At 44.2% G+C, this 24,424-nt stretch overlaps 1 protein-coding gene across 1 annotated transcript; it reads right to left on the reverse strand.

The window, feature by feature from the left end:
- Positions 1-7,478: 7,478 nt before the first annotated feature.
- LOC124665256 (tyrosine decarboxylase-like) lies at positions 7,479-10,987 on the reverse strand. The gene is made up of 2 exons (XM_047202677.1): positions 9,280-10,987; positions 7,479-7,722 (listed from the first exon to the last, which is right to left on the reverse strand). Exon 1 carries the CDS (start codon positions 10,896-10,898, stop codon positions 9,297-9,299), a length of 1,602 nt encoding a protein of 533 aa, XP_047058633.1. The 5' UTR covers positions 10,899-10,987; the 3' UTR covers positions 7,479-7,722; positions 9,280-9,296.
- Positions 10,988-24,424: the final 13,437 nt, after the last annotated feature.

Genomic DNA, 24,424 nt, shown 5'->3' on the forward strand with positions numbered 1-24,424 from the left:
TTATGCTTCATGAACTTGTTTATTTACAAGATTCATTTCCATAGGAAGTGGGTTAGGCTTAAATTTGTTTTGAATTTGCTTCTTGATGCTCTCTTTTGCTTCAACTACTATTTCTTGCGAGTGCATCATTAAAACTGTTGAGCCCATCTTAATGGCTATAAAGAAAGCACTTCTTGGGAGATAACCCATGTGTTTATTTTACTACAGCAATTTTGTTTTATATTTGAGGCTTGGAAGTTGTTACTACCGTAGCAACCTCTCCTTATCTTATTTTATTTCATTTGTTGTGCCAAGTAAAGTCTTTGATAATAAGGTTGATACTAGATTTGGATTACTGCGCAGAAACAGATTTCTTGCTGTCACGAATTTGGGTATGATTCTCTGTAGGTAACTCAGAAAAATCTGCCAATTTACGTGCGTGATCCTCGGATATGTACGCAACTTTCATTCAATTTGGGCATTTTCATCTAAGCAAGTCTGGTGCCTCTATAAAATTCGTCTTTACGGACTGTTCTGTTTTGACAGATTCTGCCTTTTATTTCGCATTGCCTCTTTTGCTGTGTTGGATGGATTTCTTTGTTCCATTAACTTCCAGTAGCTTTGAGCAATGTCTAGAAGTGTTAAGAATGATTGTGTCACCTCTGAACATGTGAATTTTTGATTATGCACTAACCCTCTAATGAGTTTGTTTCGAGTTTGGTGTGGAGGAAGTTTTCAAGGGTCAAGAGAGGAGGATGATACAATATGATCAAGAAGAGTGAAAAGTCTAAGCTTGGGGATACCCCCGTGGTTCATCCCTGCATATTTCAAGAAGACTCAAGCATCTAAGCCCTTCTTCATCGACAAATTATCAGGTTTCTTCTCTTGAAACTATATTTTTATTCGGTCACATCTTATGTACTTTACTTGGAGCGTCTGTGTGCTTTTATTTTCGCTTTGTTATTTTCATTCTCTGAACAAATTCATGCTTGTGTGGGAGAGAGACACGCTCCGCTGGTTCATATGAACACATGTGTTCTTCGCTTTACTTTTAATGTTCATAGCGAAGGTTGAAACTGCTTCGTTCATTGTTATATGGTTGGAAACGGAAAATGCCGCATGTGGTAAATGGTATAATGTCTTGAATAATTTGATACTTGGCAATTGTTGTGCTCATATAGATCATGTTTAAGCTCTTGCATCATGTACCTTGTACCCATTAATGAAGAACTACATAGAGCTTGTTAAAATTTGGTTTGCATGATTGATCTCTAGAGTCTAGATATTTTTCTGGTTGAGGTGTTTGAACAACAAGGAGACAATATAAAGTCTTATAATAGTTACAATATGTTCATATGTGAGCTTTTCTGCACCTTTTATACTTGAGTTTGCTTCAAACAACCTTGCTAGCCTAGCCTTGTATTGAGAGGAATTCTTCTCGTGCATCCAAATCCTTGAGCCAATAACCATGCCATTTGTGTCCACCATACCTACCTACCACATGGTATTTCTCCGCCATTCCAAAGTACATTACTTGAGTGCTACCTTTAAAATTTCTATTCTTTGTCTTTGCAATATATAGCTCATGGACAAATAGCCTTAAAAACTATTGTGGTGAAGAATATGTACTTATGTGTCTTATTTCTTAATAAGTTGCTTGTTGAGCGGTAACCATGTTTCTGGGGACGCCATCAACTATTACACCTTTTGTTGAATATCATGTGAGTTGCTATGCATGTTCGTCTTGTCTGAAGTAAGGGCGATTTTCATGATCATATGGTTTGAGTATGCATATTGTTAGAGAAGAACATTGGGCCGCTAACGAAAGCCATGATTCATGGTGGAAGTTTCAGTTTGGACAATTAATCCTCAATCTCTTATGAGAATCTTAATTGTTGTTGAATGCTTATGCATTAAAGAGGAGTCCATTATCTGTTGTCTATGTTGTCCCGGTATGGATGTCTAAGTTGAGAATAATCAAAAGCGAGAAATCCAATGCGAGCTTTCTCCTTAGACCTTTGTACAGGCGGCATAGGGGTACCCCTTTGTGACACTTGGTTGAAACATATGCTATGCAATGATAATCCGTGTTAATCCAAGCTAATTAGGACAAGGTGCGAGCACTATTAGTATACTATGCATGAGGCTTGCAACTTATAAGATGTCTTATACATAACACATATGCTTTATTACTACCGTTCACAAAATTGTTTCTTGTTTTCAAAATGAAAAGCTCTAGCACAAAAATAGTAATCAATGCTTCCCTCTGCGAAGGGCCTATCTTCTACTTTATTGTTGAGTCAGTTTGCCTATTCCTTCTATCTTAGAAGCAAACACTTGTATCAACTATGTGCATTGATTCTTACATGTTTACCTATTGCACTTGTTATATTACTTTGTGTTGACAATTATCCATGAGATATACATGTTGAAGTTAAAAGCAACCGCTGAAACTTATATCTTCCTTTATGTTGCTTCAATGCCTTTACTTTGAATTTATTGCTTTATGAGTAACTCTTATGCAAGTCTTATTGATGCTTGTCTTGAAAGTATTATTCATGAAAAGTCTTTGCTATATGATTCATTAGTTTACTCAATATCTTCATCATTGCTTCGAATCGCTGCATTCATCTCATATGCTTTACAATAGTATGATCAAGATTATGATAGCATGTCACTTCAGAAATTATCTTTGTTATCGTTTACCTACTCGATTGCGAGTAGGAACTAAGCTTGATGATGCTTGATACGTCTCAAACGTATCTATAATTTCTTATGTTCCATGCTACTTTTATGATGATACTCACATGTTTTATACACATTATATGTCATTATTATGCGTTTTCCGGAACTAACCTATTGACGAGATGCCGAAGGGCCAGTTGATGTTTTCTTCTGTTTTTGGTTCCAGAAATCCTAGTAAGGAAATATTCTCGGAATCGGACGAAATCAATGTCCAGCATCCTATTTTTCCCCGAAGCTTCCAGAACACCCGAGAGCCACCAGAGGAGGGCCACAGGGGGCCCACACATGGTGGTGGCGCGGCCAGGGCCTGGGCCGCGCCCCTATTGTGTCACCGCCTCGTCAGCCCCCGACTCCGCCTCTTCACCTATTTAAAGGTCCCTGACCTAAAACCTCGATACGGAAAAGCCACGGTACGAGAAACCTTCCAGAGCTGCCGCCATCGCGAAGCCAAGATCTGGGGGACAGGAGTCTCTGTTCCGGCACCCTGCCGGGACGGGGAAGTGCCCCCGGAAGGCATCTCCATCGACACCACCGCCATTTCATCAACGCTGTTGTCTCCCATGAGGAGGGAGTAGTTCTCCATCGAGGCTAAGGGTTGTACCGGTAGCTATGTGGTTAATCTCTCTCCTATGTACTTCAATACAATGATCTCATGAGCTGCCTTACATGATTGAGATTCATATGAGTTTTGTATCACTATTCATCTATGTGTTACTCTAGTGATGTTATTAAAGTAGTCTATTCCTCCTCCACGGTGTAATGGTGACAGTGTGTGCATCGTGTAGTACTTGGCGTAGGTTATGATTATAATCTCTTGTAGATTATGAAGTTAATTATTGCTATGATAGTATTGATGTGATCTATTCCTCCTTCATAGTGTGATGGTGACAGTGTGCATGCTATGTTAGTACTTGGTGTAATTGCAATGATCTATCATGCACTCTAAGGTTATTTAAATATGAACATCGAATGTTGTGGAGCTTGTTAACTCCGGCATTGAGGTGCTCTTGTAGCCCTACGCAATTAGTGGTGTTCATCATCCAACAAAAGAGTGTAGAGTGGTTTTATTATGTGATCAAAGTTGAGAGTGTCCACTAGTGAAAGTATGATCCCTAGGCCTTGTTTCTAAGCATCGAAACTCCGTTTATTTATCGTTCGTTGCATGTTTACTCGCTGCCATATTTTATTCAGATTGTTATTACCATTCATATACATCCATACTACTTGTATTTCACCATCTCTTCGCCGAACTAGTGCACCTATACATCTGACAAGTGTATTAGGTGTGTTGGGGACACAAGAGACTTCTTGTATCGTGATTGCAGGGTTGCTTGAGAGGGATATCTTTGACCTCTTCCTCCCTGAGTTCGATAAACCTTGGGTGATCCACTTAAGGGAAACTTGCTGCTGTTCTACAAACCTCTGCTCTTGGAGGCCCAACACTGTCTACAAGAATAGAAGCACCCGTAGACATCACTACACTTGGTATGCAATGTACCATGGATCATCGGCTTGCCTGGCAAACTGTAAAAATAATGGAACAAAGAACAACTGAAATCACTCCAGCAGGCCATGGCGACACTTCAAATTCAATGGTAGTATAGAGAGCAGAAGCTAGATACCTGCACTTCCGACGAGGTAGGAGAAGTAGAACGTGGCCACGACATGATCGAATCCCCACCCTCGCCGTTGTACCCGCTACGACCAGACATTGAGGACTATTTCGCTCCTACAAACTCCAATAAATTACGGGAACCGAATCGATTAGGGGGAGGGGAGGCAGAAGCGGAGGTCTTACCAAGCTTTACTACCAATTGGTGCACGGAAGAAATCCCTGTCGTCGTGGGCGGCGGATCTGCTTGCGGTGGACTTTCCTGCGGTGGGTACAATGCGTGCAGACAAAACAAGTGCTGGAGCTGTGGTTGACGTGCAGCGTTGTAGTCTGTCCGACGCCGCCAAGGGACAGAGCCGATGGCGCGACGAGGCGCCGATGATGGATGCTCCGTCCGAGGGTGGGGAACGAGCTGCCAACGGTTCTCCGATGACTAATGCGATACACAACACTAGGTTCCAGCCATGTTTAGCATACAATTCACTTTAGATTAAGCTACAAAAATAGTCACCTGCTTGGTCTAGCTTAAGAAAAATTAATTAGCGAACTTGTTGCTTCTCTCTAACTAAAAGCAGGGATATATTCCTTTTCACTAAGGGCGGCCCCAACGGTCATTTGCTGAGGCGGCCCCACAGTGCGGCTCTATATGATTTTCCCTTTCTCTAAATAAATAGACGACCCCGGCGGTCATTGGCTGTGGAGGCCCCACAGAGCGGCAATATATGATTTTCTCTAAATAAATAGACGACCCAACTGGTCATTGGTTGCGGCAGCCCCACAGAGCGGCAATATATGTCTTTTCCTGAAAAATACACGACCCCACTGGTCATTGGTTGCGGTTGCCCTATAGAGCGGCCCCATTTGTCATTGGCAGCACCGCGTATACAATCAGGAAATAAAACAGCCCACACGTCAGCGATAGATGGATGGATGCTCCGACGTGTCTCCTGGCCCTACCCGTCAGCACGAGACGGTCAGGGAGGAACTGCCGCTGTGCAGCGCCACCCGTCAAATAAACAGTAACGGTCAAGGCCTCTGACCAGACGACAACCCTCCCGTCCGAGCGTCTGCGAGGGGTTTCAAACTAGAGGTAGGGGAAAACTGAGGAAAAGTTAAGCGGCTGGAGAAAATAAGCACAACTAACAAACCAAGAGTTTCCCTTTATTGAGGAGGAGATGCGAATAGATCATTATGTCATATTTCTTTAAGCTATTCTTTATTGATTCTTACTTCATGATTGATTGGAGTTTCCCTTTATTGAGGAGTATAAGAGGGATGTGTTGCATCAACTCTATGTTAGGACGTAATGCCCATATGAATTCTTATCAAACACATATTGAAGTTCCACCAATATTATGCAATTGATGAATTTTTAGTGTCCACTACAACTTAAAAAGAGAGAAGACAGGTGAATCCATGAACCCCGGTCCAACTCACCGAGAGTTTGATACATACTTTCATCTGTTAGTTCCAACAAAAACACCGAACCCACCAATCAATCAATCAATCAATCAAGATCATCATCCTTCACCGCAGAATGGCAACAACGAGGGAAGGATCGAGGAGGGATGTACACGAGACATGACCGTGCGCGGGGGAGGGATGACGAGGGCTGAGGAAGTTCTCATCGAGGGAGGCATGGAGATCTGCGACTGCGAGTGCAAGAGCGACATGCTGCCACCACCCTGGGAGGCCGCGGCGTTGGGAACCGCGTCGCGGTGCCGCCCGGGCATGATGCCGTCTACGGCCACCATCTCGTGGACCAGCCACCGGAGCACCGCGTCGAATGTGTCGAGGGCGGTGGCGTGGTTCCCGGCGCCGGCGTGGAGGCAGATGACGAGGGAGGGGGCAGGGGAGGGCGGCTGCGTACGGGCAGATTGGCGAGGGAGGGGGCAGGGGGAGGGAGGAGAGATATACGGACGGGGGGTTGGAGGACCAGTAATTGGGTCTATTTCTTTGGCGCACCAAGCAAGGTGCACAACAGAATGTCTTATTTCTGTGGCGCATGTGGTTGTGTGCATCAGAGAAATAGTGAAACCAATTATTGGGCCTGGCTGAGGTGGGGCCCACCATATTTCTGTGGCGCATGTGAGTGTGGTGCGCCACAAAAATATGCCATTTCAGTGGCCCACCAGGTCTGGTGCGCCACAGAAATAATTTATGTGGCTCATGCGAAACAGGTGCGCCGCAGAATAGTCTCCCACCTATAGCTATTTTCCTACTAGTGGGTGGAGTTGAGGATCCCTTTGGATCCCTTTGCCGTTCAAGGTGGACGGTGCAGTTGTTCTTTGATTTTGCATCTTCATCAGGGTGATGGTGAAGCTGCTCCAGCCAATCCTCAGGCCCGTCTCCACCGACATCTTCTCTGCTTGCCTCTCCGAGCTCGTGGCAGTAGCTCTGTGTTGGATGGTGAGTAGATCTCTATGGAAAGGTGTTGTTGCGCCTCTGTTTCTTGGCTATGTGGTCTCGGAGATCAAGAACCGATGATTTTTTGAGTATTTCTTCAGCATCCAGGCAGAAGACGCTGATACCTGTGGCCAAAATGGTTTGTTTCATGCCGGTGTGCTCGGGTGAGTTTCAAACCTCCATTGGGAGGCCCTCTTTCAGCTCAGGCGCTGAGTGCTTCGCCCGACCGGAGAAAAGTGGCCTAGTCCCCGTCTTCGTCCACGGCTGCAACGTGCTGAACTCTTTGCTCCGCAGTGGTGATGAGGAAGGACTACATTGTAATCCCAAATCTTTTAGCAATTTCATTTCTACAAATACTAGGGACTCATATGTAATTTCCTTATTTCGTCCTTTGTACCAAACTTGTTCCTCCACTGTTATTATAGTGAAAGGTTCGAGCCCCTTTGGGGCGCTCCATTGTCCAAAATAAAATCTTTCCGAGAGAGACATGTGGGAGGTTAAGTGGAGGCATGGGAGCAAATATTTTGAAAATAACTGTGGAGTGGCATGTTGTTTGTAATTACTTGAATATGTGACACCAGACATTCGCAAGTTTCACCTTAATAGTAAAGAAAATAACTGTGGAGTGACATGTTGTTTGTAATTACTTGAGTATGTGACGCCAAGCATTCGCAAGTTTCAACTTAATAGTAAAGATTGCTAGTCCGTTAAATTGGAAACCGGCGTACACCGAAAATATGACTAAAACTCCACAGAATAGTTGTTGAAATGGTCGATCGGGATTATGTTCCCATACATACCTTAGTTTGAGAACTCAACGGACGAAAATGTGACCGGATTAACGGAGCGAGTAAAACAAGTACAGTCGTACTGATCTTTAGTGAACATACTAATTCAGATGCAGATGAAGGAGACCAGATTGCTGGGGCCGACCTAATTCAGATGCAGGAGTACTTACTAGAGTATACTACTTTGAGAAAGAGCTATATACACTATAAGTCCCACAACTTGTTCTCAATGTGCAAACTAGTCCCACAACTTGCAAAATGTGAATTCATAGTACCACAACTTGTACCGAGGGAGCAAACAGGTACCAAATCAATCGGAAGCTGACACGTGTCATTGTAACTTTCGCAAAATAACCCCTGCTCATTTTTCTGTGGCACAGTTGACCTTGGCGTGGCCTCACAATGCAAGGTCCCACCTGTCAGTTAAAATAAGAAACAATCTAAAACAACATGTGCAAAGGGGATTCGAACCCCCGATCACACGATACCAAAACGTGATAGGCTGATAGCCATTACAACCAGCAAATGCCTACTGATACTTTTCAGGCCAAAAATCATTAAATTCGGATTTTATTTAGTTCTGAACTTTCCTTTGCCACCTTTTTTCAAGCCAATGTGTGCACCCTGGCAGGTGCCATGCGACACCTGTTTGTGTGTGTACGCGCCTCAGCACCTGCAGCTTGTCATCGAGCCTCATCACCCACAGGACGACGATGCTGCCGAGGACAGTGACGCGCCGACCTACCACAACGAAGATGCCAATGACGACAGCGACGACTTCGTCGCCTGCATTTTCGACGAATGGCAGGCGGCCATGGCAGAGAGCCGGAAGTTCAACTTCCCGGCGACGATGACCGATGACGAGATCGAGAAGCTCGCACCTCGTCCCGGAGGTGAACCGACCGGTGCAGCCGCCGCTGCCCCAGTACGCCATCGGCATCATGCTGCCGGGACTCACGGAGGAAGAGGCCCTACGACGGCGCTCCGAACTCAGCCCCGCAACCGTCGCCTCCGACTCCAGCTCCACCTCGGGCGTACAATTCGTGGGCGCCGCCAGCTCCACCGCCGGCATGGGCTGCTCCACCTCCACCACCGGCTTGGGCTGCTCCACCTTCACCTCCACCGCCGGCGGCACCAGCGTATGTTCCGTCGGTTGCCAACTAGCCGTGGCCTGTACCGGATTTCGTTGTGCTCGACGACAACAACGAGATCGGAGAGAAGATGCACGAGATGCCCTTAACCCATCGTACATAAACGACAGAGTGCCGCACTCTAATTTCCTGGACATCCTGATACTTCATCCTCGCATGCATTGGCGTGAAAAAAGCCCGGCTGGGTGAGTTCAGAGTTAGTATCTAAAAGCAGTAATGTTTAATAAAGAGATAGCCAGAAACATATATACAACATAGGTTCGTGGGTTTGTACTGGTAAAGGGCCTCTTGCAACAGCTCTTAGTCGTGGGTTCAAATCCCCTGCCGTACAGATTTAAATTTGATTTTTCTTCCTCCAACTGACAGGTCGGACCCACTTGACCAGGAAGCGCCAAGGTCATCTGAGCCAGATAAAAATGAGCAGGGTCTTTTCTGCTAAAGTTACAATGCCATGTGTCATCTTCTGATTGATTTGGGACCTGTTTGCTCTCTCAATACAAGTTGTGGTACTACGGATTCACATTTTACAAGTTGTAGGATTAGTTTGCACATTGAGAACAAGTTGTGGGACTTCTAGTGTATATAGCTCTTTGAGAAACATATTGATCAGCTTAATTAACCAAGCACGCTGTAGATAATTTCCATTTTACGAAGGATTGCTGATGCCCGATCCTGGACGACCTTCCACGCGTCGTTTACATGCCGCTCCTCCGTGAGCGTGCTTCCGATGGCGCACCTGAGCATGTAGATGCCGCCGACGTTTGCGGAGCTCATGTAGGGGCCCGAGGTGGCCGCGTTCACCTCCTCAAGCAGTCTCCGGTTAAGCTGGTTGGCCGTCTTCTCGCCGCCGAGCTTCTCCGGAGACCTGAGGCGGAAGCACACCAACGCGAAGTGCCTCTCGGTCACCACCTCGAACCTCGCGTCGGCTCTCACCATGCCCTCGAACGCCTCGGCCATGCGCAGGTGCGAGCGGATGTGGTCGCGCAGGCCGTCGACGCCGTAGCAGCGGAGCACTAGCCAGATCTTGAGCGCCCGGAAGCGGCGAGTGAGGGTGATGGTCCAGTCCTTGTAGTCCACCACGCCGTGCTCCTCCGCCGCCGCGTCCTTGAGGATGTACTCCTGCTCCGTGCCCAGCGCCGCCACCAGCGCGCACGGCTTCTTCACCCACATGGCGCAGCAGTCGTTGTTGGCGAGGAGCCACTTGTGGGGGTTCATGCTGAACGAGTCCACGAACTCCAGGCCGTCGATCACGTGGCGGAACTCCGGGCACACCAGCGCGGAGCCGGCGTAGGCGGCGTCCACGTGTACCCAGACGCCGTGAGATGCGGCGACGGCGCAGAGCTCACCGACAGGGTCAACGGCGGTCGTCTGGGTGGTCCCAACAGTGGCACATAAGAACAGCGGGACCAGGCCGGCGTCAACGTCAGCCTGCATGGCGGCTTGCAGCTCCGTGGGCGAGAGCGCGAACATGTCTCCATGGTACGTCTGTACCTCGCGGCAGTGGTCGCGCTGGATCCCGGCGATGCGCGCAGCCTTGCGGAAGGAGAAGTGGGTCTGGTCGGAGCAGTAGACGACGAGGTCGCCGATCCTGTTCCCTCCGATCTCCGCCAGCTTCTGGTCCCTCGCGGAGACGAGGGCGCACAGTATGGCCTCGCAGGTCGTGCCCAGAAACGTACCCCCGCCGCCTCCTGCAAACAAAAGGCTCTCTGGCAAGTGCAGCGCCTTGCCGAGCCAGTCCACGACTACCATCTCGAGCTCCGTGGCAGCCGGCGAGGCGGCCCAGGTAAAGGGGACGACATTGATGCCGGCGATGAGCGCCTCCCCGAGGGCGCCGACGGTGCTGCTTGACGCCGGGAAGTGCGCGAAGTGGCGAGGGCTCTGCCAGTGCGTCATTCCCGGCAGCAACAGGTTCCGGACGTCCTGCAGCGCCGACCCGAACGCGTCGGGCCCTGGACGGCGCGGCGCGTCCGTGGGAAGCACGTCGCGCAGGAAGCCGGGCGTGACGCTGGGGTGCACGGGGTAGTCGCTCATGCGGCCATAGTAGTCGGCGATGAAGTCGATAACCTGATGGCCCTGGCGCCGGAACTCCTCAGCGTCGAGAACGTTGGGGCACTGCAGCTTCTGCTGCGGCGCGTCCACCATCACCGGCGCCGCGGGGAGGGCGCCATTGTCGGTTGCAACGTCGACGGTGACGAAGCAGTGCGACGGTGGGGCCATGTTCGGAATGTGGCGGTCTGGCGGAATAACAAACTTGACGGATCAAGCTACAGGCCGGGTCAAGGAATTAATAAGCCTGCCGCGCTGCTAGCTACCAGCTTCGTACTGACCTTAATTTGGAGATGTCGCGACTGGTGCTATATATGATTCAGAACGACTCCGATAGGTATTTATACAGCTGGAATGCCCAGTCACGCGCAGGTCGTTCTTCCGTAATGCAAGTGGGCCGTAATATGTGTATCGCATCAAATTAATTGGTTGTGTGGACTAAATAGCACATTTGACACGAATTGATGTGGCCAAAGGGAGCTACGGAGAAAATATATCAGTACTGATCACTGTCGAGCTAGCGACTCCAAAGTCCGAACTACTCCTACTACATGTTCGTGTATTAGGTTCTCACCACCGTATGGCGTGCCGGACGCCCCGCCACAAACTACAGCACCACGCGCCCGAACGACAGCCGGCTAGCCAGCAACCGCGGTAGACAGGAAATAGACACGAGGGATCCAGCGAGCTGACGTAAACGGATGAAGATTATTTTTAATGTGTTCATGCCAACAAGGATATAGCCCAACGGTGCAACCCAAACGGATCAAGCGCCACGTATCGGTTCGTGCTAACCGAGTTTAAGACATATTTGAGTTGGAAAGAAAATCGGTTGCATGGATAGTGCTCATGCAAGCATCTATGTGTTGTCTTTCCCAGGTCCTCCAATCATTAGCATACTTTAGGACCACACCCGAATCTACTACTTTCTCTTTCTTGCAACACCACCACGTCGTCGCTCCGTTGTTAGAGCCGCCCGCTTTGGCCGCTTTGGCCACCACGTTACGCCGTCTTCGTCCTAGTTTCCACCGCCACATCAGGCCACGTTCACGTGGGGATACCACGACAATGATCATGGTTTATGAACTTGGGTTTTGGGGAAGAAGCGCGTTGGGTGGTTTCGTCGACTTACAAGCAACACAAGGGACTCCATTTACCCAACTTCAGGCCCCCGAAGGGAAAACCCTATGTGCTGCTTGTTTATTCTTGATTGATCCATGAGTTACAGGGTGCCTTGATGGCTATGGCGATGTAGTTTTGTTTATGGTGTAGCATAGCTAGGGTTTCAAATAGAACGCTTGGAGGCCCCTTCCAGCCTTTATATATGAGGCTAGGTCTCAGATATAATGTGACCGAGTCGAATACAAGTTAGGGTTTTCCTCTCTCGGGCTTTATGTTGCCCCGCACGCAAGGTTCCTGGGATTCAGCTCCGTAGTAACCACCAATACTTCTTGGGGTTCACAATCCTTACGTGGACTTCTAGTTAGACCGCACCCTGTATGGTAACAGCGGGAACCCAATAGAGTATGCCCACGTCACACGCCGTTTGTGGGGATGGTTGCCTTTTCCGGTTGTCATCCGAGATCTGGCCAGGACATGTCAACTTTGCCAGCCGTAAGCTCAGACGCGCCCGCCAATATCGGCGGCAGTACATGTTCATCCATTTTTGCTACCGAATTTGAGATACGATCTCTGCCTAGCATATACATTTATATAATAACCATTATATGACCATTTTCATGATGTGGTACATAGATGGACAATAACTAGATCAAATTCTTCTACAATCATTAAGTCTATACATCATCGGATGACGAGTCCGACGGTGATGTCGCTTGTGCCATCATGTACAACATGATCATTGAGGAGAAGCATGATGATAACCTCATGACCAAGGTGAAAGTGCATGGAGCCCCCATGTGTGGTTTTGGTAATTAATAATAATCCCTACGGACTAATGTTTGCACTGAATCACATTTGTATGATTTGTCCATAGGCAATGCTTGAACCATATGTTGGCTTCAAATTTGCAATAAGAACAAAATGAAGAAGATGAAGTGTTAAGTATGTCTTGAATAAGAAGATGGAGTGAGCTCTCATGCGTATCTTCAAGGCATCAACATAAGAAAGAAAGAAAAAAATGAATAAAGAAACAAAGAAGAAATGGTGTGCAAGTTCAAGATGAGCCATACCGAGGAGATCATGAGCTTGGAGCTTTCCATCCATATGATGATATTGGCTATGTGCGTATGGCAAGTGTGTCTTGAAGAATAAGATGGAGTGGTAGCTCATGTATACCTTCAAGACATGAACATGATCAAGAATGAAGGAATGAAGTGCAAGTTCAAGATGAGCATCTAGAAGATATCATATGATTGAAGCTTGCCATTCTTATGGTCATCATGGATATGTGAAGATGCGGCGAAGAAGAAGCTTTCCCATAGTGGATTATGGGGGAGCAATCTGCAAGGCTTCATCAAGCAAGCATAATCAAGAAAGGTGTTCCATATTGAGGTCGACAAGATGGTCATCATCAACCTCAAGTGGAATATGCGCAAGGAAAAGGTATGATCTTGATAGGGTTTCTTTCTTACCCTCTCGTGGTGCAGTTGGGAGACCAGTTTATAGGATAGGTGGCCGTACTCTCAAGAGGGCTCTCGAGTAAGTAACTTGGTCATATCGTTCGTAGAGAGATCAAACCTTTGCATCCTTGCATAACCTTTCTTGGTTGTTATTTGGTTCTTATCCATGTGATGCTTTAGATCTTTTGATTATTCTTATGACAAGCTCTAGTTCATCGAAAATAGATTTTGCACGGAAATCTTGTTGCATTTTCAAGGTCGGAGGTTTCACCGGTATGTCTTTATATATAGGTCAAATATTTCATCATTTGTTTCTATTCCCATTAATGTACTATGATGGTTTACTGCATGATCTTGTAGAACTTATTAATAGCTTCGAAACGAGCCCAAGATCATCAAAATCGCTGTCTGGATGCTCAAATTATGATTGTTCTCGTTTCGTTGTCTATGCCAGTTCTCATGGGGCCGGAATAACCCGGCTCTCCAAAAATAGCTAAGTACTTTAGGGTGCGAGCCCCAGTATGCCCCCCACATTTTGGCCAGATATTTTAACTTGGGGGCCGGATAATCCAGCCTGGGAAGCCCCAACGGCCATATTTCGTGGGAACTATAAATAGCCTCCTTCTTCCCCAAAAATCGGGTGGATTCTCTTGCTCTCTCTCTCTCTCTCTCTCTCTCTCTCTCTCTCTCTCTCTCTTCCCTCCATTGTTGACTTTGTGAAGTTTCCTCTATCTCTCAACCCCACCATAATTCTTGCCCCCATTTGAGGGAAGAGAGAGAGGACATATAGATCTACATTTCTACCAATCAAATCCCTCTCGTTGTGAAGGGAATCCACTATATCTAGATCTTGGAGAATTTGGTGTTCTCCCCTTTGTTCTTCCTATCTTATTACCCCAGTAGATTTGTTGGCATTTGAGAGAGAAGTATTTGCGCATCTTAGTGGTGTTCTTGCCATTGCATTTGGTGCATTGGTTTGAGTTCTCTGCGGTGATACGCGGAGGTGAAAGTTCGTGAGATATTATCTTTAGAGCTTGTTCCCGTATCTTGTTCATCTTGGGTATTTGGACACTAGACGGCTTTGAGGCCTTTGTGGATATTTCTTGGGAGCCTCCAATTAAGTTGTGGATGTGTGCTCCAAGCTTTGTGTAAGACTCGATTTCTGCCTCGAAGAAAATCCCTTAGTGGAACCATGATCTAGGCCTTTGTGGCAAGGGTCGCCGAAAAATAATGTGAGACATTTGTGGCATTCGGTGTGTGGTGTTCTACCGCTTCTTGGCGTGAGGCCTTTGTGGCATTGGTGTGCATCGCGCAACCATATCTCAAGGTGAGGCCTCTTGTGGCGCTCGGGAAGCACTAAGCCACAGCACCTCCCTAATGGAGATTAGCACCGCAAGAGTGTGAACTTCAGGATAAATTATTGTCTTCATGTGCCTCCGTTATTTCTATACCCAAGCTCTTTACTTATGCTCTTTTCTTTTGTGATAGCATTCGTGATTGAAGTTATATATGTTCCTATCATATAGTTGCTTTTCTTGCTTAGCATAAGTGGTTGGTGCACAACCATAGTATATAAGCTTTGAGCTTGACAAAGTAAACACTACTTTTATTCTGCATTTGTTAAGCACATCTCATAAAAGTTTTAAATCGCCTATTCACAACCCCCCTCTAGGCGGCATCCGTGTCCTTTCACAAGGGTGGAAATTTTAGGGTGTACCGGTTGAGCCTGCACCTGGGGAAACATCCTTTGAACAATTCCTCCATGTGTATCATGATATCGATGATCGGAACACTCACAACCAATTTCAAGCATATTTGATTAAGAATATGTGGGCTCACGTAGGAAACAGTTAGTCATATCCTCTCATTTTATTTATATTTATTTCTTGTAAACTATGTTTGATAGTTACCTATGTTGTTTATTTGCTTGTGAAATGCGGCGGGGGGGGGGATGGGAAAAAATGGTTTCTATTTGAAAAACGGGCCAAAATTGAACTAACCATAAACTACATTGCTGTTTTCTATTCAAAATGGTTTAACTTCAGGAAAATGAGGGAAAATGGGCCAAAATGGCCAGCACACATCAAATGACCATGGGAGGAAGGACACGGGCCGCCCCAAACATATCAAAACAATTAAATTTGGTGTCTGAAATAGATTGACCCGTTAAAGATGCCTTAACAGTTTTATTTCCTCTCGGGGGACATGAGTCATTATATCAGTGGTACCTAATGAGAGTTTCCTCTGCCCATCCATTTTGCGTTTGAAATCCACTTATGTTATGCTGAAAATTTGAAACTTACTACATAGGCTACGCATATTTGTTATTTTACACATATCACAAATGGATATATTTAAGATGTAACCTTTTTATGCACATACGAGCATTTATTATCTACAAGCAGAAACTTTCTTGAAAAGTTTTGAGCTTAAAACACTACTTTTTTGCATAGTAAAGGATGTACTTTCCTTTTTTTTAAATAAGGGAGCATATCCCCAGCCTCTGCATCAATAGATGCACACGGCTTTGCTTTATTGAACAAAAAAGTATGAGTTCACCAAAATTCAACTATTACATTCAAGGATGAGCTAAGGTCGATACATGAATGAAGCATAAGAAAATGCGGCACATAGAAAGGCTATCCATTTGCTATTCTATTAAGATGCCGACATCTAGTAGCCTGGAAAAAGAAGTTCCGAGCAACCACTAGCATCAGGTTGCATATCCAGTAACCCTATCCTCCCGCTGCTCCGGCGGGAGAAGGAAAACTCATTGTTTAATTCAATAAGCTGCGCGCCGGATAACCTGCAAAAAAATAGTTCCAATTTGTTTATTAAATATAATATCATTCCTATTTCTCCAAATAGACCAACAAAGTGTAGAAAGGCCAATACAAATCTTCTCTTTATCGTTCTTTCGCACACCATTAAGCCATTTACAAAACATATTAGTAATATTAGCTAGTGGATGGACTAGTTGAATGCCCGTGCGTTGCTACGGCTCTCGTATTTTTTATCAGTTATGCATATAGATGCCAATTTTTTTTAAAAAAATCTAACATAATAAAATAGGTCACACCATATTTAATTGATCTGTTCTTATCTACTATCAAACAAATGCACTTTTGAACCATGTGTTGACAAGCTACGGTTTTCTCTCAGACACTCTTTAGAATGTATCCTCTATGTTCCGTGTTAACCTCTTGGTTTTACGTTTTCTTCATTTTTTGTCTGTCCCCAACTTCTAATGGAGGCACATGAAACACATATATTTCGTATTCCTCCCTCATTATGTTGTGGACAACATACATGATCTGATGATTCCTTGCCCCTCTAATGTTTTTTAGCATTTCTACTCTTCGCTCACCAAAGAAAGCATCCTTGTGCCGCAAGAGTGTGGCCTTGTGATACGTCTCCGACGTATCGATAATTTCTTATGTTCTATGCCATATTATTGATGATACCTACATGTTTTATGCACACTTTATATCATATTCGTGCATTTTCTGGAACTAACCTGTTAACAAGATGCCGAAGTGCCGGCTCTCGTTTTCTGCTGTTTTTGGTTTCGAAATCCTAGTAACGAAATATTCTCGGAATTGGACGAAACGAAGACCCAGGGGCCTATTTCGCCACGAACCTTCCAGAAGACCGAAGAGCATACGAAGTGGGGCCACGAGGTGGACAAACCACAAGGCGGCGCGGCCAAGGGGGGGCCCGCGCCGCCCTGTGGTGTGGGCCCCTCGTCAGCCCCCCGACTCTGCCCTTCCGCCTACTTAAAGCCTCCGTCGCGAAACCCCTGATAAGAAAAACCACGATACGGAAAACCTTACTGAGACGCCGCCGCCGCCGATCCCATCTCGGGGGATTCCGGAGATCTCCTCCGGCACCCTGCCGGAGAGGGGATTCATCTCCCGGAGGACTCTACACCACCATGGTCGCCTCCGGAGTGATGAGTGAGTAGTTCACCCCTGAACTATGGGTCCATAGCAGTAGCTAGATGGTTGTCTTCTCCTCATTATGCTTCATTGTTGGATCTTGTGAGCTGCCTAACATGATCAAGATCATCTATCCGTAATACTCTATGTTGTGTTTGTCGGGATCCGATGGATAGAGAATACCATGTTATGTTAATTATCAAGTTATTACATATGTGTTGTTTATGATCTTGCATGCTCTCCGTTACTAGTAGAGGCTCGGCCAAGTTTTTGCTTTTAACTCCAAGAGGGAGTATTTATGCTCGATAGTGGGTTCATGCCTGCATTGACACCGGGACGATGGACAGAAAGTTCTAAGGTTGTGCTGTGTCTTGTTGCCACTAGGGATAAAACATTGGCGCTATGTCCGAGGATGTAGTTGTTGATTACATTACGCACCATACTTAATGCAATTGTCCGTTGCTTTGCAACTTAATACCTGGAAGGGGTTCGGACGATAACCCGAAGGTGGACTTTTTAGGCATAGATGCAGTTGGATGGCGGTCTATGTACTTTGTCGTAATGCCCAATTAAATCTCACTATACTTATCATGCCATGTATGTGCATTGTTATGCCCTCTCTATTTGTCAATTGCCCGACTGTAATTTGTTCACCCAACATGCTTTTATCTTATGGGAGAGACACCTCTAGTGAACTGTGGACCCCAGTCCATTCTTTTAATACTGAAATACAAATCTGCTGCAATACTTGTTTTACTATTTTCTCTGCAAACAATCATCTTTCACACAATATGGTTAACCCTTTGTTACAGCAAGCCGGTGAGATTGACAACCTCACTGTTTCGTTGGGGCAAAGTACTTTGGTTGTGTTGTGCAGGTTCCACGTTGGCGCCGAAATCTCTGGTGTTGCGCCGCACTACATCCCGCCGCCATCAACCTTCAACGTGCTTCTTGACTCCTACTGGTTCGATTAAACCTTGGTTTCTTACTGAGGGAAACTTGCCGCTGTGCGCATCACACCTTCCTCTTGGGGTTCCCAACGGACGTGTCAACTACACGCATCAAGCAAATTTCTGGCGCCGTTGCCGGGGAGATCAAGACACGCTGCAAGGGGAGTCTCCACTTCTCAATCTCTTTACTTTGTTTTTGTCTTGCTTTATTTTATTTACTACTTTGTTTGCTGCACTTATATCAAAACACAAAAAAATTAGTTGCTAGTTTTACTTTATTTACTGTCTTGCACTCGATATCAAAAACACAAAAAAATTGGTTTACTTGCATTTACTTTATCTAGTTTGTTTTATTTACTACTGCTAAAATGGACAACCCTGAAAATACTAAGTTGTGTGACTTCACTAGCACAAATAACAATGATTACCTATGCACACCTATTGCTCCACCTGCTACTACAGCAGAATTCTTTGAAATTAAACCTGCTTTACTGAATCTTGTTATGCGAGAGCAATTTTCTGGTGTTAGTTCCGATGATGCTGCTGCCCATCTCAATAATTTTGTTGAATTGTGTGAAATGCAAAAGTATAAAGATGTAGATGGTGACATTATAAAATTAAAATTGTTTCCTTTCTCATTAAGAGGAAGAGCTAAAGATTGGTTGCTATCTCTGCCTAAGAATAGTATTGATTCCTGGACTAAATGCAAGGATGCTTTTATTGGTAGATATTATCCCCCTGCTAAAATTATATCTTTGAGGAGTAGCATAATGAATTTTAAACAATTAGATAATGAACATGTTGCTCAAGCTTGGGAAAGAATGAAATCTCTCGGTTAAAAATTGCCCAACCCATGGACTCGACTACTTGGATGATCATCCAAACCTTCTATGCAGGACTAAATTTTTCTTCGCGGAATTTATTGGATTCAGCTGCTGGAGGTACCTTTATGTCCATCACTCTTGGTGAAGCAACAAAGCTCCTTGATAATATGATGGTTAATTACTCTGAATGGCACACGGAAAGAGCTCCACAAGGTAAGAAGGTAAATTCTGTTGAAGAATCCTCTTCCTTGAATGATAAGGTTGATGCTATTATGTCTATGCTTGTTAATGGTAGGACTAATGTTGATCCTAATAATGTTACGTTAGCTTCATTGGTTGCTCAAAATTCTAGACCACATCCTGCTAATGGTAATTCTTATGGTAGATATGTTTCACCTAATGAGGAAAAGATGTTAGAAATTGAAAGGTCCACCAAGAGCTTTATGCAATCACAGTATGAGCAAAATAAATTGTTTACTAAAACTATGAATGAGCAATCTACCTTGTTGAAGAAAATAGGAAATCAACTTGAAAATTTGAATATGGAGATTTCTGGGTTGCAAACTAAACTTGCAAATGCTGAAGACCGAATCTCATACATGTCTGCGTCACAATCTTCTTTAATTAATAAAATGGCTGCTAAACCTGATGATATTGAAAATAAAATTGTTACTACAGCAAATGCCATCCAAGTTAGAATTAATGAGAATATAAGATTAATGGCTGAACTGCGTGCTAGGTGGGATAGAGAAGAAAATGAAAAACTAGCTAAAAAGGAAAATGTAGCTAAAGTTTGGACTATTACCACCACTAGCAATGCTAATGATTCACATGTTGCTGCACCTCCTACTATCAATGGTAAAATAATTGGTGTTGGCAATGCTTCTACTCCTAGTGCAAAGCGCGCAAAATTACCTGAAACTGCTAAAACTGCTGAAACTGCTTGTGATAAAACTGCTGAATTTTTTTCCAACTTTGGGGATGATAATCCCATTGCTTTAGATTGTAATGATTTAGATTTTGATGATTGCCACATCTCTGAAGTTATAAAGTTCTTACAAAAACTTGCTAAAAGTCCTAATGCTAGCGCTATAAACTTGGCCTTCACAAAACATATTACAAATGCTCTCATAAAAGCTAGAGAAGAGAAACTAAAACTTGAAACTTCTATTCCTAGAAAGCTAGAGGATGGTTGGGAGCCCATCATTAAAATGAGAGTCAAAGATTTTGATTGTAATGCTTTATGTGATCTTGGTGCAAGTATTTCTGTTATGCCTAAAAAAGTCTATGATATGCTTGACTTGCCACCATTGAAAAATTGTTATCTGGATGTTAATCTCGCTGATAATGCTAAAAAGAAACCTTTTGGGAGAGTTGATAATGTTCATATTATGGTTAACAATAACCTTGTCCCCGTTGATTTTGTTGTCTTGGATATTGAATGCAATGCATCTTGCCCCATTATATTGGGAAGACCTTTTCTTCGAACCGTTGGTGCTACTATTGATATGAAGGAAGGTAATATTAAATATCAATTTCCTCTCAAGAAAGGTATGGAACACTTCCCTAGAAAGAGAATGAAGTTACCTTATGATTCTATTATTAGAACAAATTATGATGTTGATGCTTCGTCTCTCGATGTTACTTGAGTTACACTTTCGCGCCTAGCTGAAAGGCGTTAAAGAAAAGCGCTTATGGGAGACAACCCATGTTTTTACTACAGTATTTTTGTTTTATATTTGTGTCTTGGAAGTTGTTTACTACTGTAGCATCCTCTCCTTATCTTAGTTTTATGTTTTGTTGTGCCAAGTAAAGTCTTTGATAGTAAAGTAAGTACTAGATTTGGATTACTGCGCAGTTCCAGATTTCTTTGCTGTCACGAATCTGGGTCTACCTCCCTGTAGGTAGCTCATAAAATTAAGCCAATTTACGTGCATGATCCTCAGATATGTACGCAACTTTCATTCAATTTGAGCATTTTCATTTGAGCAAGTCTGGTGGCCTAATAAAATCCATCTTTACGGACTGTTCTGTTTTGACAGATTCTGCCTTTTATTTTGCATTGCCTCTTTTGCTATGTTGGATGAATTTATTTGATCCATTAATGTCCAGTAGCTTTATCCAATGTCCAGAAGTGTTAAGAATGATTGTGTCACCTCTGAACATGTTAATTTTTATTATGCACTAACCCTCTAATGAGTTGTTTCGAGTTTGGTGTGGAGGAAGTTTTCAAGGATCAAGAGAGGAGTATGATGCAATATGATCAAGGAGAGTGAAAGCTCTAAGCTTGGGGATGCCCCGGTGGTTCACCCCTGCATATTCTAAGAAGACTCAAGCGTCTAAGCTTGGGGATGCCCAAGGCATCCCCTTCTTCATCGACAACATTATCGGGTTCCTCCCTGAAACTATATTTTTATTCCGTCACATCTTATGTACTTTGCTTGGAGCGTCGGTTTGTTTTTGTTTTTATTTTGTTTGAATAAAATGGATCCTAGCATTCACTTTATGGGAGAGAGACACGCTCCGCTGTAGCATATGGACAAATATGTCCTTAGGCTCTACTCATAGTATTCATGGCGAAGTTTCTTCTTCGTTAAATTGTTATATGGTTGGAATTGGAAAATACTACATGTAGTAACTCTAAAATGTCTTGGATAATTTGATACTTCGCAAGTGTTGTGCTCATGTTTAAGCTCTTGCATCATATACTTTTCACTCATTAATGAAGAAATACTTAGAGCTTGCTAATTTGGTTTGCATATTTGGTTTCTCTAGAGTCTAGATAATATCTAGTATTGAGTTTTGAACAACAAGGAAGACGGTATGGAGTCTTATAATGTTTACAATATGTATTTTATGTGAGTTTTGCTGTACCGTTCATCCTTGTGTTTGTTTCAAATAACCTTGCTAGCCTAAACCTTGTATCGAGAGGGAATACTTCTCATGCATCCAAAATCCTTGAGCCAACCACTATGCCATTTGTGTCCACCATACCTACCTACTACATGGTATTTATCCGCCATTCCAAAGTAAATTGCTTGAGTGCTACCTTTAAAATTCCATCATTCACCTTTGCAATATATAGATCATGGGACAAATAGCTTAAAAACTATTGTGGTATTGAATATGTACTTATGCACTTTATCTCTTATTAAGTTGCTTGTTGTGCGATAACCATGCTTCTGGGGACGCCATCAACTATTCTTTTTGAATATCATGTGAGTTGCTATGCATGTCCGTCTTGTCTGAAGTAAGAGAGATCTACCACCTTCATGGTTGGAGCATGCATATTGTTAGAGAAGAACTTTGGGCCGCTAACTAAAGCCATGATCCATGGTGGAAGTTTCAGTTTTGGACACATATCCTCAATCTCATATGAGAATAATAATTGTTGCCACATGCTTATGCATTAAAGAGGAGTCCATTATCTGTTGTCCATGTTGTCCCGGTATGGATGTCTAAGTTGAGAATAATCAAAAGCGAGAAATCCAAAATGCGAGCTTTCTCCTTAGACCTTTGTACAGGCGGCATGGAGGTACCCCATTGTGACACTTGGTTAAAACATGTGCATTGCAAAGATCCGGTAGTCCAAGCTAATTAGGACAAGGTGCGGGCACTATTAGTATACTATGCATAAGACTTGCAACTTGTAAGATATAACTTTCATAACTCATATGCTTTATTACTACCGTTGACAAAATTGTTTCATGTTTTCAAAATAAAAGCTCTAGCACAAATATAGCAATCGATGCTTTCCTCTTTGAAGGACCATTCTCTTTACTTTTATGTTGAGTCAGTTCACCTATCTCTCTCCACCTCAAGAAGCAAACACTTGTGTGAACTGTGCATTGATTCCTACATACTTGCATATTGTACTTGTTATATTACTCTATGTTGACAATTATCCATGAGATATACATCTTACAAGTTGAAAGCAACCGCTGAAACTTAATCTTCCTTTGTGTTGCTTCAATACCTTTACTTTGATTTATTGCTTTATGAGTTAACTCTTATGCGAGACTTATTAATACTTGTCTTGAAGTACTATTCATGAAAAGTCTTTGCTTTATGATTCAGTTGTTTACTCATGTCATTACCATTGTTTTGATCGCTGCATCCACTACATATGTTTACAAATAGTATGATCAAGGTTATGATGGCATGTCACTTCAGAAATTATCTTTGTTACCGTTTTACCTGCTCGGGACGAGCAGAACTAAGCTTGGGGATGCTTGATACGTCTCCGACGTATCGATAATTTCTTATGTTCTATGCCATATTATTGATGATACCTACATGTTTTATGCACACTTTATGTCATATTCGTGCATTTTCCGGAACTAACCTATTAACAAGATGCCGAAGTGCCAGTTCCTGTTTTCCGCTGTTTTTGGTTTCGAAATCCTAGTAACGAAATATTCTCGGAATTGGACGAAACGAAGACCCAGGGGCCTATTTCGCCACGAACCTTCCAGAAGACCGAAGAGCATATGAAGTGGGGCCACGAGGTGGCCAAACCACAAGGCGGCGCGGCCAAGGGGGGGGGGGGGCGCGCCGCCCTGTGGTGTGGGCCCCTCGTCAGCCCCCCGACTCTGCCCTTCCGCCTACTTAAAGCCTCCGTCGCGAAACCCCTGATAAGAAAAACCACGATACGGAAAACCTTACTGAGACGCCGCCGCCGCCGATCCCATCTCGGGGGATTCTGGAGATCTCCTCCGGCACCCTGCCGGAGAGGGATTCATCTCCCGGAGGACTCTACACCACCATGGTCGCCTCCGGAGTGATGAGTGAGTAGTTCACCCCTGGACTATGGGTCCATAGCAGTAGCTAGATGGTTGTCTTCTCCTCATTGTGCTTCATTGTTGGATCTTGTGAGCTGCCTAACATGATCAAGATCATCTATCCGTAATACTCTATGTTGTGTTTGTCGGGATCCGATGGATAGAGAATACCATGTTATGTTAATTATCAAGTTATTACATATGTGTTGTTTATGATCTTGCATGCTCTCCGTTACTAGTAGAGGCTCTGGCCAAGTTTTTGCTTTTAACTCCAAGAGGGAGTATTTATGCTCGATAGTGGGTTCATGCCTGCATTGACACCGGGACAAGTGACGAAAGTTCTAAGGTTGTGTTGTGCTGTTGCCACTAGGGATAAAACATTGGCGCTATGTCCGAGGATGTAGTTGTTGATTACATTACGCACCATACTTAATGCAATTGTCCGTTGCTTTGCAACTTAATACCGGAAGGGGTTCGGACGATAACTCTGAAGGTGGACTTTTTAGGCATAGATGCAGTTGGATGGCGGTCTATGTACTTTGTCGTAATGCCCAATTAAATCTCACTATACTTATCATGCCATGTATGTGCATTGTTATGCCCTCTCTATTTGTCAATTGCC

This window comes from Lolium rigidum, chromosome 6, assembly GCF_022539505.1.
Source record: "Lolium rigidum isolate FL_2022 chromosome 6, APGP_CSIRO_Lrig_0.1, whole genome shotgun sequence".
Taxonomy (NCBI): domain Eukaryota; kingdom Viridiplantae; phylum Streptophyta; class Magnoliopsida; order Poales; family Poaceae; genus Lolium; species Lolium rigidum.